The sequence below is a fragment of the Leopardus geoffroyi genome, chromosome D1 (assembly GCF_018350155.1).
Source record: "Leopardus geoffroyi isolate Oge1 chromosome D1, O.geoffroyi_Oge1_pat1.0, whole genome shotgun sequence".
Taxonomy (NCBI): Eukaryota; Metazoa; Chordata; class Mammalia; order Carnivora; family Felidae; genus Leopardus; species Leopardus geoffroyi.
Window position 1 is genome coordinate 63,146,791 of NC_059329.1, and position 17,773 is coordinate 63,164,563.

The 17,773-nt window shown below is 39.0% G+C and overlaps 1 protein-coding gene and 1 long non-coding RNA gene across 2 annotated transcripts in view; one reads left to right on the plus strand and one right to left on the minus strand.

Annotated features, from left to right (window-relative positions):
* The window catches only part of LOC123601277, a 45,917-nt gene that overhangs the window by 14,190 nt on the left and 13,954 nt on the right, over positions 1–17,773 (minus strand). The window contains exon 2 of the long non-coding RNA XR_006714029.1: positions 7,484–7,598. This is a non-coding gene — a long non-coding RNA (uncharacterized LOC123601277). The remainder of the gene's footprint in view (positions 1–7,483; positions 7,599–17,773) is intronic.
* LOC123601264 (olfactory receptor 688-like) lies at positions 3,497–4,612 on the plus strand. Its single transcript, XM_045484283.1, has one exon. The coding sequence runs from the start codon at positions 3,541–3,543 to the stop codon at positions 4,504–4,506; it is 966 nt and encodes a 321-aa protein (XP_045340239.1). The 5' UTR covers positions 3,497–3,540; the 3' UTR covers positions 4,507–4,612.

The window sequence follows — 17,773 nt, forward strand, 5'->3', positions numbered from 1 at the left end:
TGAGTGTCCTAGAAATAAAGCAGAGAATGATAGAATTGGGACTGCCATTTTAGATAGACTTATCAACCAATACATTTCTCATTAAGAAGGATTTGATCTAAATACAAGTTAAACATCACTCTTTTATTTCAGTTTAATTAACACTAAAAGTACCACGTCATGAAATACAAGAGAGGCAGGTGGTACTAGAAGGAACTGATCAACACAGACAAACACTAGAGAGGGTTTGAGTGAGATTACATTCTAAAAAAATACATTATTTTTGGCAATTTGAGAGTATTAATGAGAGAAATTTCTGTGCAATATTGAAACAAAAATTAAATTGTAGTTAAATAAACATCAAGAAGATGAGGAAGAGTAAACAAAATAAAGAGGTTACTCACAAAGTTTGTGAAGGGGAAAATAAATAGAGGCAATCTCTGGGAGGGATATGAAGTAAACATACATTTGAAGGTGGGGGGCTACTTCAGAACTGTCATACAATTTGAGGAGAATTATTCATCAGTTAAACTCTGAGGAGTCTGGAGTAGAAAGCTGTCCATCTGGGGAACTGCCCTAAGATTAGTGTTGGATGTGTCTACTCCCTGAAATTACTTGGCTAACCCCCAAGGGCACCAGAGGCCTTATTTTGATTAAAAAAAAAAAAAAGGCATTACACCCTGGAGGACGCTTAGAGTAGAGTGGGGAGGACTTATAGACCAGCACACCAAACCAGGCATCACCAGGATCTAATTTATTCTAAAACCCCACACTCCAGGGATGACAAACAAAGTTACAGATCTGCTCTGAACAACATATGGCTGAACACAGGTAGCTGAAGCCAGGAGAGCAGAAACAGCTACAGAAAGCACTGTCAGTGTGAAAGCCTCTTCAAAGATCCTCCTGAAGTAGTAAGGAAACCAACCAATGATCTACATCCTGAGAGGTGAGGGGATTGATGTGTCCCACATTCCAGTAATTCTGTCCTGACTCTGAATTTGATTAGTATATGCCTTCCACTTCCATGGCTGGCTTTACTTATTTGACCTTCACCTTTACTACCTCCCTTCTTACAAGCTCTTCCCATCTATAGAGACTATGGTCTGTGATCAGAAAATAGGAGATAAATGAAGCAGAGCTCTAAGATGATGGGACAACCTCAAAAGGATGGGACTTCCCAGTCAGACGACCGTGAAAATACTTTTTACCTTACCTCTCAAGGGAGAAACTAAGAATTGGATGGATTCCTCCTGCGTGTACCATGCTGCATAAAGGAGAGGGTGAGACAAGAGTGAGAAAATACCATGAAAACTCCTGCAATTTTGAGTGTGGCATTTCTTCGGTTGGGCATTCATTCACTTAGTCCCTATAGATCGTAACTTAGTTTCTCAGTTTCTAGAACAACCACAAAGCTATTTTGGTCAATCTGTTGCTTGATTAGTGATCTGTGGTAGAACAAAGACCTACAGTTTCCTAGCCCACTATTTTGCTGACATCAGTCTCTCAGGTACAGTTTTAGATACAATTGCTTGAAAAGTTCTCCAAAAATTAAAGAATTAATAAATCAAGAATATATTAAAAAAGAGAACCAACACCGGGGCGCCTGGGTGGCGCAGTCGGTTGAGTGTCCGACTTCAGCCAGGTCACGATCTCACCGTCCGTGAGTTCGAGCCCCGCGTCAGGCTCTGGGCTGATGGCTCAGAGCCTGGAGCCTGTTTCCGATTCTGTGTCTCCCTCTCTCTCTGCCCCTCCCCCGTTCATGCTCTGTCTCTCTCTGTCCCAAAAATAAATAAACGTTGAAAAAAAAAATTAAAAAAATTAAAAAAAAAAAAGAGAACCAAGAGTAAAAGCAAGCCACAAAATTACTTAAGCAAAGAAAAAAAAGGCTAAATGTGCGTGCTATATTTCCAATTTGTACCATACAGAAATATAGAAGCTGTTATAAGTTTGTTGCCATGGGGCGCCTGGGTGGCTGTAGGTTAAGCATCTGATTTGAGTTCAGGTCATGATCTCACAGTTCATGAGTTTGTGTCAGTCGGGATCTGTGCTAACAGCCTGGAGCCTGAGACTGCTTCAGATTCTGTGTGTGTGTCTCCCTCTGCCCCTCTCCTGCTCTCTCTCTCCCTCTCTCAAAAATACATAAACATTTTTGGGGCGCCTGGGTGGCGCAGTCGGTTAAGCGTCCGACTTCAGCCAGGTCACGATCTCGCGGTCCGTGAGTTCGAGCCCCGCGTCAGGCTCTGGGCTGATGGCTCAGAGCCTGGAGCCTGTTTCCGATTCTGTGTCTCCCTCTCTCTCTGCCCCTCCCCCGTTCATGCTCTGTCTCTCTCTGTCCCAAAAATAAATAAACGTTGAAAAAAAAAATTTTTTTTAAAAAATACATAAACATTTTTTTTAATTTAAGATTTTTCCCACTTGTTCCTCCTCCTACCTTTTGTTAATAACATAAGGGATTTAAAAATACAGCTCTAGGTATGTCTTTAACATTCTTTTCATAATCAGAAAAGGAAACAAATGCTATTCCATAGGGTACTAACCTTTTGGCTAAGATTTTATGAAAGGAGTGTTGGATTTAAATGCATAACATTAAAATTTTGCTGTAGCTTTGACACATACTAGTGATTTTGATACATGATCCTTATCTAGACAAATCATTCAATCTGTTTCCTCACCTGTATGGTAAAATTAAAGGAAGTGCTTTATGTCAGAAATTATTCTCCAACAACAAGACACTCAAAAAGCCTGGTCAGAGTTCTAACTGCGGCCACTTATTCTCTTTCTGAAATCCCTAAGAATGGAGACATCACCTCTACTCCCTAACTTTACTTACTTGTTAGGGATCAGTTGTATGCTTCACTTCAGGTACTGAAATCCTTGTCTCTAGTACCTCAGAATTAACAGTTTCGCAGAAAAAGTCTTTAAAGAGGTAATTAAGTTAAAATGAAATCTTGACCATGGACCCTAATCCAATGTGACAAGTGTCCTTAAGAAGAAATTTGGACACAGACATGTGCATTTACAAACAATAGACAATGTGAAGACATCAGAAGAAGACAGTCATCTATAAGCCAATGAGAGAGGACTGAGAAGAAAACAGGACCACCAACACCTTGATTTTGGACCTCTGGCCCACGAAACTGTGAGAAAACAAATTTCCATTGGTTAAGTTACCCAGTCTGTAATATTTTGTTTGGCAACCACTGAAAGCTAGAACAGGCCTGATATGTATGTTTCTTTAAAATGTATCTGTCTCCCCCATTATGTTCATGTCCCCAGCATATAAAAATATATGCTGGATTTCAGGCACATAGAATCAGTAAATCTTTACTTGTATTATATTAAATATTTATCTTATTATCACACTGGACCTTCTTTTATTCTTAGGTAAACTTTTTCCCAGAGTCTCAAGGGGATAAAGGATGCATTATATTTAACAGAACTGAATTATTGTGGTGAATCTTATACCTGCACAGAAATTTTAACCTTTAGCTAAGCTAACCACACACTATCCTTGCTTGCCTTAATCCGTAGGCAGATGCTGAGAAGAAGACATCCCATGATATGGATACCACCCTGAGTATAACCAATAGCTCAAGGCTTCAAGTGTCTGAGTTCATCCTGGTGGGGCTCCCAGGCATTCATGAGTGGCAGCACTGGCTCTCCCTGCCCCTGGCTCTGCTCTACATCTTAGCTCTCATTGCCAACATCCTCATCTTGATCACCATCCAACATGAGCCTTCCCTGCACCAGCCCATGTATCAGCTCCTTGGCATCTTGGCTATCGTGGACATTGGCCTGGCTACCACCATCATGCCCAAGATCCTGGCCATTCTCTGGTTTGATGCCAAGGCCATCAGCCTCCACGAGTGCTTTGCTCAGATCTATGCTATCCATACTTTCATGGGAATGGAGTCAGGCATCTTCCTCTGCATGGCTGTGGATAGATATGTAGCCATTTGCTACCCCCTTCAGTACCCCTCCATAGTCAATGAGGCTTCTGTGATCAAAGCCACCCTGTCCATGGTGCTCAGGAATGGCCTGTTGACCATCCCATTGCCTGTACTGGCTGCCCAGCGACACTACTGCTCCAGAAATGAAATTGACCACTGTCTCTGCTCTAATTTGGGGGTCACTAGTCTGGCCTGTGATGACGTCACTATTAACAGAGTATACCAGTTAGCCTTGGCATGGATTACACTTGGGGGTGACATGGGTCTGGTCTTTGCTTCCTATGTTTTGATTGTTCGCTCAGTGCTGAGGCTGAACTCCGCTGAAGCAACATCGAAGGCCCTGAGTACCTGCAGCTCCCATCTCATCCTCATTGTCTTCTTCTACACAGCCGTTATTGTGCTGTCTGTCACCCACCTGGCAGGAAGAAAGGTCCCCTTCATCCCTGTTCTCTTCAACGTGCTGCATAATGTTATGCCCCCAGCCTTTAACCCCATGGTGTATGCCCTCCGGACCCAGGAGCTGAGAGTGGGCTTCCAGAGGGTGCTTGGTTTGGGTGAGAATGTGTCCAGGAAGTGAGCCAACTTTTGACGGCAGAATTTTACAACTGGTATTACAGAAAGAGCACAGGCTTTGGAGCACAACAGCCCTGGGTTAAAATTCCATGTCTCCCAGTTGCTAGCAATATCGATTCAAATTAACTCACCTGTTTTGTAAAGTGTATACTATGTGCCAGGCACTGTTCTAAGCATTTCTCAAATATTAACTCATATAATTGCACAACAACCCTATGAAACACGTACAACTGTCATTTACACATTCTGCAGGGGAGGCAAGAAAGTTGAGACACTTGGCCAAGGTCAAATGGGAAGGAAGTTGCAGAGTGAGGTTAGAACCCAAGCATTCAGGCTCCAGAGTCTCTGTTCTTAACCCTTACCCTTTTCTCTCTATTCAACCTTGCTACTAACTTTTAAAAACATAAATTAAGATGACAATAAAAAGGAATGATCTCCAAGTGAAATTATAAATCTCTTTTCTTTTAATAAAAGAATATTCCATTTAAAAGGTGGCAGCAATTTTCCTGTCCAATAGTAAACACAGCACATTTTAAATCCTCTATAGTCACTCTATAAGATCCCTATCAGTTACAAGAATGTAGGTCAAGTTGGGACACTTGGGTGGCTCAGTCGGTTAAGTGTCTGACTTCAGCTCAGGTCATGATCTTGTGGTCTGTGAACTCAAGCCCCATGTCTGGCTCTGTGCTGACAGCTTAGAGTCTGGAGCCTGCTTCAGATTCTGTGTCTCCCTCTCTGTCTACCCCACTCGTACTCTGTCTCTCTCTCTCTCTCTCTCTCTCTCTCTCTCTCAAAATAATAAACATTAAAAAAAGAATGTAGGTCAAGAATTTGACAGTAATTATTTTGTTATTTTATAAAGTTTTTACCAACTCTTGAGTTTATTTGCATTAGAGCCTAAAGAGGAATATTCAATTTGTTATATTCAACATTACTTGAATTTCTCTAATGAATTCAGAAAATCCTAACGATGCCCAATGGTTCACTGAAATTATAAAGGACACCAAAAGTATCTAAAGAGTATTTTTTTTCTGTAAAAGAAATGATATTTGTTTGGGGACAAAAAGAAGGAAAGTTGCTCTAATGTTTTTTATTTATTTCAGTGCCAGATCAATAAGGGTGGAATATTGGCTCCAAGATAGCATCCGGATATGACATTTCTGACCCAATCACATAGCATTATGGCTGACTTCGCGAGGAAAAGCCTAACTTGTGCCAGTAAATTTGGAACTTCAAATGTGACAGCATTAGGCCATTAACCCTCAAGGAACTGAATCATCTTTCCTTTGACAGAGTGAGTTAGATAGAGTTTCATTATATCTAATGTCAATACAAAATTGGACCATGTGCTTTCACCTGTTTTTTTTTTTTTAAACGTTTATTTTGAGACAGAGAGAGACAGAGCATGAACAGGGGAGGGGCAGAGAGAGAGGGAGACACAGAATCGGAAGTAGGCTCCAGGCTCTGAGCCATCAGCCCAGAGCCTGACGCGGGGCTCGAACTCACGAATCGCGAGATCATGACCTGAGCTGAAGTCGGACGCTTAACCGACTGAGCCACCGAGGCGCCCCTCACCTGTTTTTAATTGTGATTCCAGACACCAAAAACAAAAGCAGTGACAACAGATAAACAGTAGTGTACTAATGGATGGGTCAAAGCCTGTTACTCTTTCCACATGATGTTTAGACCAAGTCCCTGGGATCCTTTGACATTTCAGGGAGAAAGAAAAAAGTCCCAGAAAAAAAGATACTAGAATCTCCTCTAATATTGCCATCCAAGAGGTTGGATCCATTTCTATTAATGGCTGATAGGATAATTCAAGCAAAGTGTCCTGCTGAGAACAAGTAGAAATCATGGATGAACATCTTTAAATGGGTATAGACAAAGGAAAACTAACAAATTAGTAAAAATTATGTGAGACTCAGAGAGACTTCTTTTCAGGTTAAATGTGTAAAGAAAGTTTAGAAGTTGTCATTCCCATCCTCACATCAAGAAAAAGTTGAACAACTGAAAATCAACCACTTCCTGGACCCACAAGAAAACTGAGGTGACAGGGCTACCTGACTTCCTGGTGTCAGAGGAATCCCTTCCTCTAGGTGGGAAATGGCTGTAATAAAGTCTCTTCCCCATGGAGATGAGGCCTTTATCATGGAGAATGCTCTGGGATTATTTCATAATGTTAACTTCTCCCCTCCTCCTGCCAAAATCCAGGGGGCCCATCTTGGATCTATACTGTGAGAATCTGCTGGAATTGCTGGATATTAAGTGTGGGGCTTCCCTAAGACTGTAGTCCCCAAATATTTCTCATTTTCATACTAAACTACACTCATACTCCAGCAATATGCCAAAATTACCTTTGACGTCTTCCTACCAGTTTGTGACTCCAGCAGCTTCTACTCTAAGTAAACTGATTCTCTGTGTTTTCCTATCTCTCCAAATTTTGGGGTGGCACTTTGCCCTGCAACAATCAATTCCCTTATGGATTCAAGAAAAATTATTAATATTCCTTTTTTTCTAATTTTTCTTCTTGTAAGGACAGGGGTGAAGACTTCTAAGTTCTTTACACATCAGAAGTCCTGGTATGGGATTAATACCCAATGTACAAAATAAATATCCATAAGTCTACACTGATATAAGTAGATGATTCAATAAATAAATGGAGAATAATAGACAAATCTCCCATGTAAAAATTTCCAAATAATTTATGTATATACACCATCCTCAAATAGCTGGAACATAATTACTTACTTCTTAAGTGCATAACTCGTTATTTCTCTCCCAAGAGTACAGTATGGGAAGTGGGAAAAAGAATCAGTTTACAAATGAAGAAAATAGCGTGCCTGGGTGGCTCAGTCGGTTAAAAAACAAATGAAGAAACTCAACAAACACTATGTCAGTTAGGTGATCAAGTTTACATCAACACTGACAAATCATGTACATAATAAGTATCTCTGATATGATATGATGAGAATAGACTTTACCTCTTTGGCATTTCTCCAAAAACACATAATCCTGGTCCAATCATAAGAAAAGTATCAAAGCAAAAGGATTGTGGAGACCTGGCATCTAAATGTAATGTTGTGTCCTGATGGAATCCTGGAACAGAAAAAAAGACATTAGGTAAACATTTTAAAAATCTGAATAAAGCATTACTTTAGTTAATAATACTGTATCAATATTGGTTAGTGAAAGGTGACAAATGTACTGTACCAAAGAAATTAATAACAATAGAGAAGGTAGGAGTGGGATATATGGGAATTCTACACTATCTTCACAACTAACACTATTCTAAAAATCTAAGACCATTCTACAATAAAAAGTCCATTTTTCATTTGCTTTTATCTATCTTTTTTGATTAAAGTATCCTAGGTGGTGTGAGGTAGTATTCCATTGTGGTTTTTGATTTGAGCTTCCTGATAGCTAGTGATGTCGAGCATGTATGTGTTCATATGCATACTGGCCACGTGCATGTCTTCTTTAGGGTAATGTCCATTCAGATCATTTGTCCAATTTTAAACTGGATTTTTAGTTGGGTTGTTTGTCCTCTTAATATTAAGTTGTAAGAGTTCTTTGAATATTCTATATATAAGTTCCTTATCAGAGATACGATTTGCATGTATGTTCTCTTATGCTGTGGGGTTGTCTTTTTAATGTCTTGATGGTATTCTTTGAAGCATGGACGTTTTTAATTTTGATGACATCTAACTCATATATTTTTCTTTATTGCTCATGCTTTTGGTCTCATAGGTTTTGCCTAATGTCAATGTCATAAAGATTTGTTCCTATATTATCTTCTAAGGGTTTTATAGTTTTAGTTCTTGCATTTAAGCCTATGATTCATTTTAACTTTTATATATGATATGTGAGAAAATGATATGCATCCTGCATATCCAATTATCCCAGCACCATTTGTTGAAAAGGCTATTCCTCCCATCAAATTGATTTCATAACTTTGTTAAAAACCAGTTAACCATAAGTATGAGAGTTTATTTCTGAATTTTCAATTCTATTCCATTGAACTATATATACATCCTCATATTAATACCATGCTGTTTTGATTATTATAACTGTGTAGTAAGTTTGGAAGTGTGAGTCCACCAACTTTATTCTTTTTTTTAAATATTATTTAGCTCTTCTTGGTCCCTTGAATTTCCATATGAATTTTAAGATGAACCTATCCATTTCTGCCAAAAGGCAGGTGAAATTTTGATAGGGACTTCACAGAATCTGTGGATCAATTTCAGGAGTATTGCCATCTCGATATTATCTCTTCTCATGAACAAAAGATATCTTTCCCTTTATTTAGTTTCTCTTTAATTTCTTCTAAACATTTTGTAGTTTTCAGAGTACACATTTTGCCTTCCACTTGTTAAGTTTACTCTTAAATATTTAATTATTTCTGGTGTTAAATGAAATTGTTTTCTTATTTGAATAGTTCATTGCTAGCATAAAAAATACAAATAATTTATGTACAAATTACCTTATCTCCTTGTTTATTACTTGTTTATTACTTATAATAGCTTTTTTCTACATACAAGATCATGTCATCTGCAAATAGAGATAGTTTTACTCCTTCCTTTACAACCAAGTGCCTTTATTTTAGTTTTTTGCCTCTGCCCTGGCTAGAACTTCAGTATGTTGAATAGAAGTGTGGGAACAGACCTCTGTATCTTATTCCCCATCTTAGAGAGAAAATCTCCAATCTTGCATCATCAAGTATAATGTTAGCTATAGGGTTTTAATAGATGGGCTTCATCAAGTTGAGGGAGCTCCCTTCTATTCCTAGTTTTTAAGTGTCTTTATCTTGAAAGAGTACTGGATTTTGTCAAATGCTTTTTCTACATCTTGAGATGATCATGTGGTTTGGGTTTATATTCCATTGATATGGTATGTTGCATTAGTTGATTTTCACCAATCTTACATTTTTTAGATAAAACACACTTGATTATAGTATATAATCATTTTTATATTTTGCTGAATTCTGTTTTCTAGTATTTTGTTGAGAATTCTTTATCTAAATATGGATTTTGAATGCTTTTTATATTGTTTCAATATACTCTGTTAATTAAACAAATGCTAACAACGTCTTGAATCAAATGACTCTCCCAAACTGCTGAGACCTAGGACCCTGAAGACATAGGACCTTTACAACTGGAGTTACCACATGGCTGAGAGCCATAGAGACACATGTTGCAGAGACAAGAAGAGAGAAAGGGACTGAGCTCTACATGCCCATTTTTTTTTCTCCTTTACATCAATCACTAATAATAAGATACTCCTACTCTGGAAAGTGAGTGAAGAGTGAACAGAAGCTAGAAGTGTCACAACAATGTACTATCTTGTACAAGGCACAAAACATCAAAAAGGGGAAACGTTAGTCAACTACCAATTAGGGTTGTGCTTAGCTGTATAAAACACACTAGATTATAGTGGCTTAACCAAATTGGAGTTTCTTTATCTCACCACACACACACACACACACACACACACACACACACACACAGATTCAGGTAGTTGAGTTGTTATAACACTTCTACTATACCAACAAAAGGCCAGGCTTTTTCTACTTCTCTGCTCTGCCATTCAAAGCAATGACCACCATCCTCCACATTAAACTCCAGCCAAGAAGAAGAGATGGAAAAGGAAGCCTCTACAGACCTTTATATCTGATTGGTCATAAATTAATCTGATGTTAATCTCCAATTACAAGACTCCAAAGTTGAGTATTTTTTGTTTCCTAGTCTCTATGATAATGGAAAGTTATACAAAGGTGGACTTGAATGAATGCTGAATAGCTAACACCAAGTAAAAACAGATAATATATATCATGTTCTTTTCATGCATTACTTTCAGGAAATGATAAAATAATAAGCTATCAGGAAAGTCTCAAAAATTCTAAAGAGTAAATAAGTTCCAAATATTTCTGGATCAACATGACAAATTCAGCACTCACTGCACCTCCCTACTCCCATTCCAAAACCTAACAATACTGACAAGATATTCAATAATAAATCAACCCATAACATGATACAAAACAAATGGAGAGTCATTTATGAAACAAAAAATATGAGGAAACTCCAAAAGACAAAAGACTATTGTGATAGAATTATGGAAAATAATGGGAGCCCAAAAGGTACACAGGAAAAAAACTGCTACAAAAATAATGTTGATTCAGATTCAGAGACATCTGATACTAAAAGAAGCAGAAGGCCATGAGAAAATCAAGCTGCTAAAAAATGAGTAGCATAGGAGTAGTAGTCAAGCAGGTCTTCTATCCTGCATATATACTCCTGGACAAGGAAGTAGGCCAAAAGTCAAGAAACAGTGGTGAGTATTCCAGAATATTAAAGATTGGGTCAGAAAACAGGACAGTGACCCACATGGCTATAAACAATCATGCCCCATTAAGCATGGGGCATAAGCTCAGGCATAAATCAAGCTATCAGGACACCCTACAGTTCCTAGACAACATGATACATCAACCAAATACAACAGCATCCTCACATTGCCTACTAAGAGAAAAAACAAACAATCAATGACCAAGATGGCTAAACTTTAGAAAGTTTTTTCTGAGTATAGGCCCCTGGCCCTTGCTTTCTTAAAACACTTGTTTAAGCAAATGTGTAATTATAAATTCTTTCTCTGCCCCTTTGCAGTGTATATAAATCTTCTCTTAACCTCTGGTCAGTTTTACAACCTAGGAAATGTCTTTCTCAAGGATCTGGGAACTATCTCCTGAAATGTAAACATTGAAAGAGATGGCACCCCATCTTCCAGTCCCTGTAGAGGGCACCAGCCTAACCTCTAAGGGCACCAATTAGCAAATACAGATGGCCTAATCATAGACAAAATCATTGGTAATCCTCAGGAGTAATTCAATGTGTTAGACACATCCTATTGATTAACTTCCCACTGAAATCCTCCAATACTTTTCCACTTACTCACCCCAGGGTTTAAACCTATTCCACCTGACAACTTGCCCCAGCTCAACCTTGCCTTTTGACAATTGAGTATCCAGACTTAATCTGTGCTCTCTTTCCCCTTGCTGGCAAAGGCATAAGAATAAAATCAACTTCCGCTTGTGCATCCTGTCCAGTACAATTTTATCTAACACCAAATACAACCAGATATTTGAACAAAATCAACAGAAGAGAGTGGCATTAAAGTTCACAAACATGTGGCACCTGGGTGGCTCAGTCAGTTGAGTGTCCAACCCTTGATTTTGGTTCAGGTCATGATCTCATGGCCATGAGATCAAGCTCCACATCAGGCTCCATGCTGAGCATGGACCCTGCTTGGAATTCTCTCTCTCCCTCTCTCTCTCTGCCCCTCCCCCACTCATGCTTTCTCTCCTAAATAAATAATAAATAAATAAATAAATAAATAAATAAATAAATAAACTTTTTTTTAACTTCACAAACATAACTCATGCCTGAAGAGATAGAATAAATTCAACATCAATCAAAAAAGGTCCTCTCAAGGTAACCTTCTCTATGCCAACTCCCTACTTCAAAAATCTAGTGACTCATCCCTTCACATCTAAAGCTGGTGACAAGTGCTGTTACTAACGCAACATAATTGCACTATCACTTGGGATCTTTTATTGGTGACATTTTTATAAATAGTCCCTTTGTACATAAATCTTTCTCTATTATTTTTTTTTTATTTTTTATTTTAGAGAGAGAGAGAGCTTGCACAAGCAGAGCAGTGGCAGAGAGAGAGAGAGAATCTCAAACAGGCTCCATGTCTAGCGCAGGGCTCCATCGCAGGACTCTGGGATCATGACCTGAGCCAAAATCAAGAGTTGGGACACTCAATTGACTAAGCCACCCAGATGCCCCACTAATTACTCTAATTTGAGTGGGCCATCTGTTCCCTATTGGGACTCTCTATAATTCAATGTTCATTCAGTTAAGCAATATGGAAGTTATTAACGAAAGCAGGTTCGATGCAGCCATAGGACATATTTTTATATGGTTGTAGATTAAAATGGTGAGGAAGTGAGGGCAATATACAAAGATGACTCTTACAGGATGTGCGTGCAATAGAGTTTTTTTTTTTTTTTTTTTGAAGTCCTTAGTCCTTGGAATCTTCAAATACTGAGGTGGAAGGTTCAGGAGAGTGGAAGACTATTGACACAGGAAAAGGGAGATACAGTCAGTTCTGCTATGTCACTTGGTTTAAATGTACAAACATGGTCCAACACCACTGATACATTATGAAACGATTTGAGGATAAGTGAATTTCACATTTGCCTTTGTGCAATCCAAACACAGAAACTGCATCAAGCTGAGAGTGAGCATCACAGAATACACCACACACACACACACACACACACACACACACACACACACACTGCTAACACCCACCAGCCACCTTCCCTCACTTTACAATTTTCTGTCTGATTTCAAACAAATCTCCTTTTATCACTTCACCATGACTCACAAGCTGCAGCCCTTCCATCCACGTCCACAAGCAACTTCATGTCCTTCTCAACATAAAGTGTTGTGTTCATTGTAGCATTTGTATTTCTCTTACCCTCTTAACGTGTCAAATTCTCCTATAGTTTATCCTAGTTTTCAATCTTTATGTGTCACTGACAACATTTTTGAGTACTATGCTAACTCTATTTTTCCATAAATCCTATGGTATCTTGTGTGGGGTTTTGCATAGCATGGTGATTTTTCAGAACTCCTGTGTCCCATTACAACAGAACTGACTACTTGCTAGACTGAGTGGAGAGGAAACCAAGCTGAGACAAGAAGAAGAAACACTTTTTATTCTAACAACTCAACCTGGCAGAGCTGTCCACCTGCAGGGCCCATGTCCTAGGACTAGGTTTGTTCCCAGAGTGGCCAAGAGAGGCCTCCAAAGTCATTGCAGGCTCCTCTTTCTGGAGTGAGATGACCTGCCCCAGAGGCAGTTGGGTGACACTGAGGAGTGCCATGGGGTGGGCCCAGGGGAGTCAGACTGAGACCAGGTGATTTCATGGCTATGATTTATATCCCAAACCCAGGAGTGGTAAGAGAGGGACAGATCTGCTCTCAGCAACAAAAGGCCCAGCACAGGCAGCGACAGCCAGGAGAGGGGAAGGAGCCCAGAAGGAAGAACCAGCCTGGGGGCATCTTCATGGCCCCTCCTGCAGTAGTAAGTAAACCAACCACTGTCAAGGACACTGGGAGGGATCAATGGAGGCAGTCCACCTCCCCAGGGTTCTGTCCCAGTCTATGAATCTGGCTCACTGTTGAATTTCTCAGTTTGCCTTTCTTTACCTTCCATTGGTCTCTCCACCTGGGAAAGGGTTAAAAGTTGTATCTGGGAACGAGGGCAAAGAGTTGGGGCTGAGCTCAGACATGGCCTTGTTGCGCACGGTGAGGCTCTCCAGCCAGGGGAATATGCAACGAAACAAACAAACCCTGGCTGTCACAGTGTCAGGCATGCAGGAGGTTCTGTCAAAGTTTTATGAGTTTCATGATCTAGGGTAACTCCTCACACTGTACTACCCCCTTCTCCAAGCCATCTGGGAATAGTCTTAGCTTGGGAGTCTAGGATCCTGAGGCTAATGAGCTGGATCTCTTAAGAACCTTCATCTCACCTTATGGTATGGTGCTAGTGGGTGCCTATAGTTGCAATGTGAAGGACAGGATTTGAAACTGACTTGAAATTCAAATCTATATCTGTCTGCTCAACTCCACAGACTATCCTCCTAAACATTATACCATTTTCAACATCCTGAAATCTTATATTGAAACTTTCCAGAATTTCTCAACAAAACTATACTTTTTCCTGCTTTTCACATTATCCTGTGTTAAGCTCTGCTGTTTGGTACCTTCATGAATTCATGCAGCTAATTAACACTATGTAAAATTAGTCACTGGAGAAGTATTTTTTATTCAAGTATAGTTGACACATGTCACAGGTGCAATATACACATTTACTTTTTATTATCAGCTACATGTCCAGTTCTAGATTTGTCACAGGTATAAAGGTAAATAAAGTAGTTAAGGTCCCTGCCGTCATCAAGATTCCTTTACACTAATTACACTACATTATAGTATCAGTGGCTTTCCATTTTTCATAAAATAAAACTAACTTTCTTAACATGCACTATTCAATATTACACATGAATTAAATCCATGTCAATTTTGTTCCCCATTAATGTGGTGTTACTCATAGTGTTTAGAATGTAGTAGGTTCAAAACATGTTTACCTAATTAGTGAAATCAAAGTCATATATAATCTGACTCCTTCCTATCCCTTCAATGTATTTAGAACCACATTTCTGAGTGGGTAATCATTCCAGCTGCAGACATTGTTGAATATCTCTTATGGATTTGTGATAAAGAAGTTAAAGTAAAACCAGTCAGATTCATTGTGTGATCTTTTTCTCCTTGACCTCCTGGGTCCAGCCACAGAAAAGACAAACAGTTTGTTCAACCTAGTGTGCTGTTTATTCTCTATGTGGCTACAAATCCATTTCCTCTTTCTTTGCTCTGCTCTGTGTTCATGGAGGCTGATCTCTTCTATGTCCTGCTTCAGCTCTGTTCCCCAACCTGACTCTTGGACTTCCAGTTCAGACAACAGTAGTCACCTTTAGGACATCAAATATAGGAGGAGAGAGGGGCTGGGGTACTTATTGCTACCCCCACTTTTTGGTCTGATACAGTTCTAACCATGGTTGTGTTTCTCCCTAGCCAGAGATCCTAGTAAGAAGCCCCTCTTCCACAGCTCCACAGCCCCCCAGGTTGGAGTAATACTGCTCCCTCCCCTTCTGGGTGGCAGTGGCTAGCTCCTGAGTACTTCTTGTTGGTACTTGACCCTTGCAACACCTCAATAAATATTCCCTTTTTAAACTCCTTTCAGTTAAACCCTTTTCTAGTAGTTTCCTGCTTATACCCTGCATGATACAGTAATTGGTACTAGAAGGGGACTCAAGAACAGACCCTCAGAATAAGATTCTAGAATTTGGTTACTCACATATTTGATGAGCCTGTGGAAAATCTTATCAGCACAAAATGGAACATCAGTAAAATGTGGCACAGAGTGATATCTCAATAGTGCAAATTACCACCAATGTGGTTTAGAATGGAGGGCAGGGTGCTATGATGAAAAAGACTGTAGGATGGGCTACCTGGGTTAAAATCCCAGCACAGTCACTTATAAGCTGTGTTACTTAAAAAAATCACTTTGTGTCTCTGAGTCTCAGTTTTCTTATTTAACATGAAAATAATAATAGTTCCCCTACATCACAGGGTCCTCACGAAGGTTAAAAGAATCAATATATAAATACCACTTAGAATAGTGCTGGGCTCATATTTTAAACATAAATTAATTCCTTCATGCCCTTATATTTTCTTTCTCATAGAGGTTCTCACACACTATTTAGACTTTCCTTCAAGTTGAAATCAACTAAAAGTGTAAACCTTCACAGCTAATGCCTACCTGTTCCATTTATATATATTTTTCTCATTATACGGTCATTAGCATAAAGAGAGAGTCCAGGTCCAATCTACATTTACAGATCACATTTCTTGGAGAAAAAACACAAAGCCAGGGAGGAGAAGGAAGAAGGAAGGAGTCTGTTGGGAGTTCATATACCTGATGGTTAGTTTTATGTGTCAAGTTACCTGGGCTAAGGAATACCCAGATAGCTGGCAAAACTTTACATCTGGATGTAACAGTGAGGGTGTTTCTGGAATTGATTAGCATTTTGTTCAGTTGATTAAAAGACCCACCCTCACCAATGTGGGCCCACATGAACCAATCTATTGAAAGCCTTAATAAAACACAAGAAGACAAAGGAAGGGGAAATCCCCTCTCATCTTGAGCTGAGATGTCAATTTCTTCCCTGCCTTTGAACATCAGAGCACCTGGAACCTCAGCCTTCAGACTCCTATACTTAGACTAGCAGCTGCTGGCCTCAGACTAGGATTTACACCAGTGCTCCCCTACTTCTCAGGCCTTGAGACTCAGAATAAATTATACCACCAGCTTTCCTGGTTCTCTTGCTTGCAGACAGATTGTGGGACTTATCAGCCTCCATAACCACATGAGCCAGTTCCTGTAACAAATCTCCTCTTATATCTATCTATATCCTATTACAGTAAAACCTTGGTTTGTGAGAGTAATTAGCTCTGGAAACATGCTTGTAATCCAAAGTACTGGTATATCAAAGCAAATTTTAAGACCCCTTGGCTCAGTTGTGATCATGTGACATTCTGCATCACTTACTACTTCTATTGCAAGACATTGTTTATCAGGTTTAAAATTTATTAGAAATGTTTGCTCCATCTTGTGGAACACCTGCACAACAAGTTACTCTAAATAAATCCAAGGTTTTACTGTAGTTCCATTTCTCTGGAGAACTCTATTACAATATAGTCTCCCTTAAGGGGAGAAGCTGAGAAGGAGACATTCTTAGTTGATAATTAGGGGAAAATCATAGAAAAGAAAAAAAGGAAGGAAGGAAGGTGAGATGGAAAGAAGGGAGGGAGATAGCAAGAGAGGGAGGGGAAGAAGAAGAAGGGGGGAGGAAGAAGAGAGAGAGGAGGAGGAGGAGGAAAGAAGGAGGAAGGGAATGGAAGACAAGGAAAAAAATATTTTCTTTGAAAAAGAAAACACTATCCCTTGAGAATTCCTAAAGACAAGCCTGCAATTAGGATGTATGGGGGTTAAAATTCACATAGTGTGTGCCCTAAAATCTAATAGGTAAATTTGTTGGGTTTTTGAGTTTAAAGTTGTAACAAACCTTTATTATCCTTTTAATATTTTGTATTATCTGTATAACTTCTTAAATCACCATATTGATCTTCTGTGTTTCTTTTTCTTTTATAAGTCTTATTAGAGCTTTATTAACTTTATTAATCTTTCCAAAGAATCAACTTTGTTCTTTTGTTAATTTGATTTTCTCTATTGTTTCTCTTTTCAATTTTATTGATTCTAGTCTTATCTTTATTAATTCCTTACTCCTGGTTACCTGGGCTTAACTTACCCCTCTTTCTTTAAATTGTCAAGTCATCAACTTAAATAATTGCTTTTAAATCTTCATTCTATTATAAGCAGTGAAAATTATAAATTTGTCTCAATTTTTTTTTGGGGGGGGGCTGTGCCCTACAACTTCTGCTATGTTACCAACAGTCAGTTTGAAATATTGTCTAACTTCTTCTGTGATTCTTTTTTAAGCCATGGATTATTTAGATGTGTGCTATTTAACTTCCAAGTGCTTAGTGCTTTTCATGGCATCTTATTGTTATTGTTTTCCAACTTAATTC

What these genes read in the sequence shown, in the direction of transcription:
- LOC123601264 (XM_045484283.1), top strand. Translation starts at nt 3,541, where the DNA reads ATGGATACCACCCTGAGTATAACCAATAGCTCAAGGCTTCAAGTGTCT.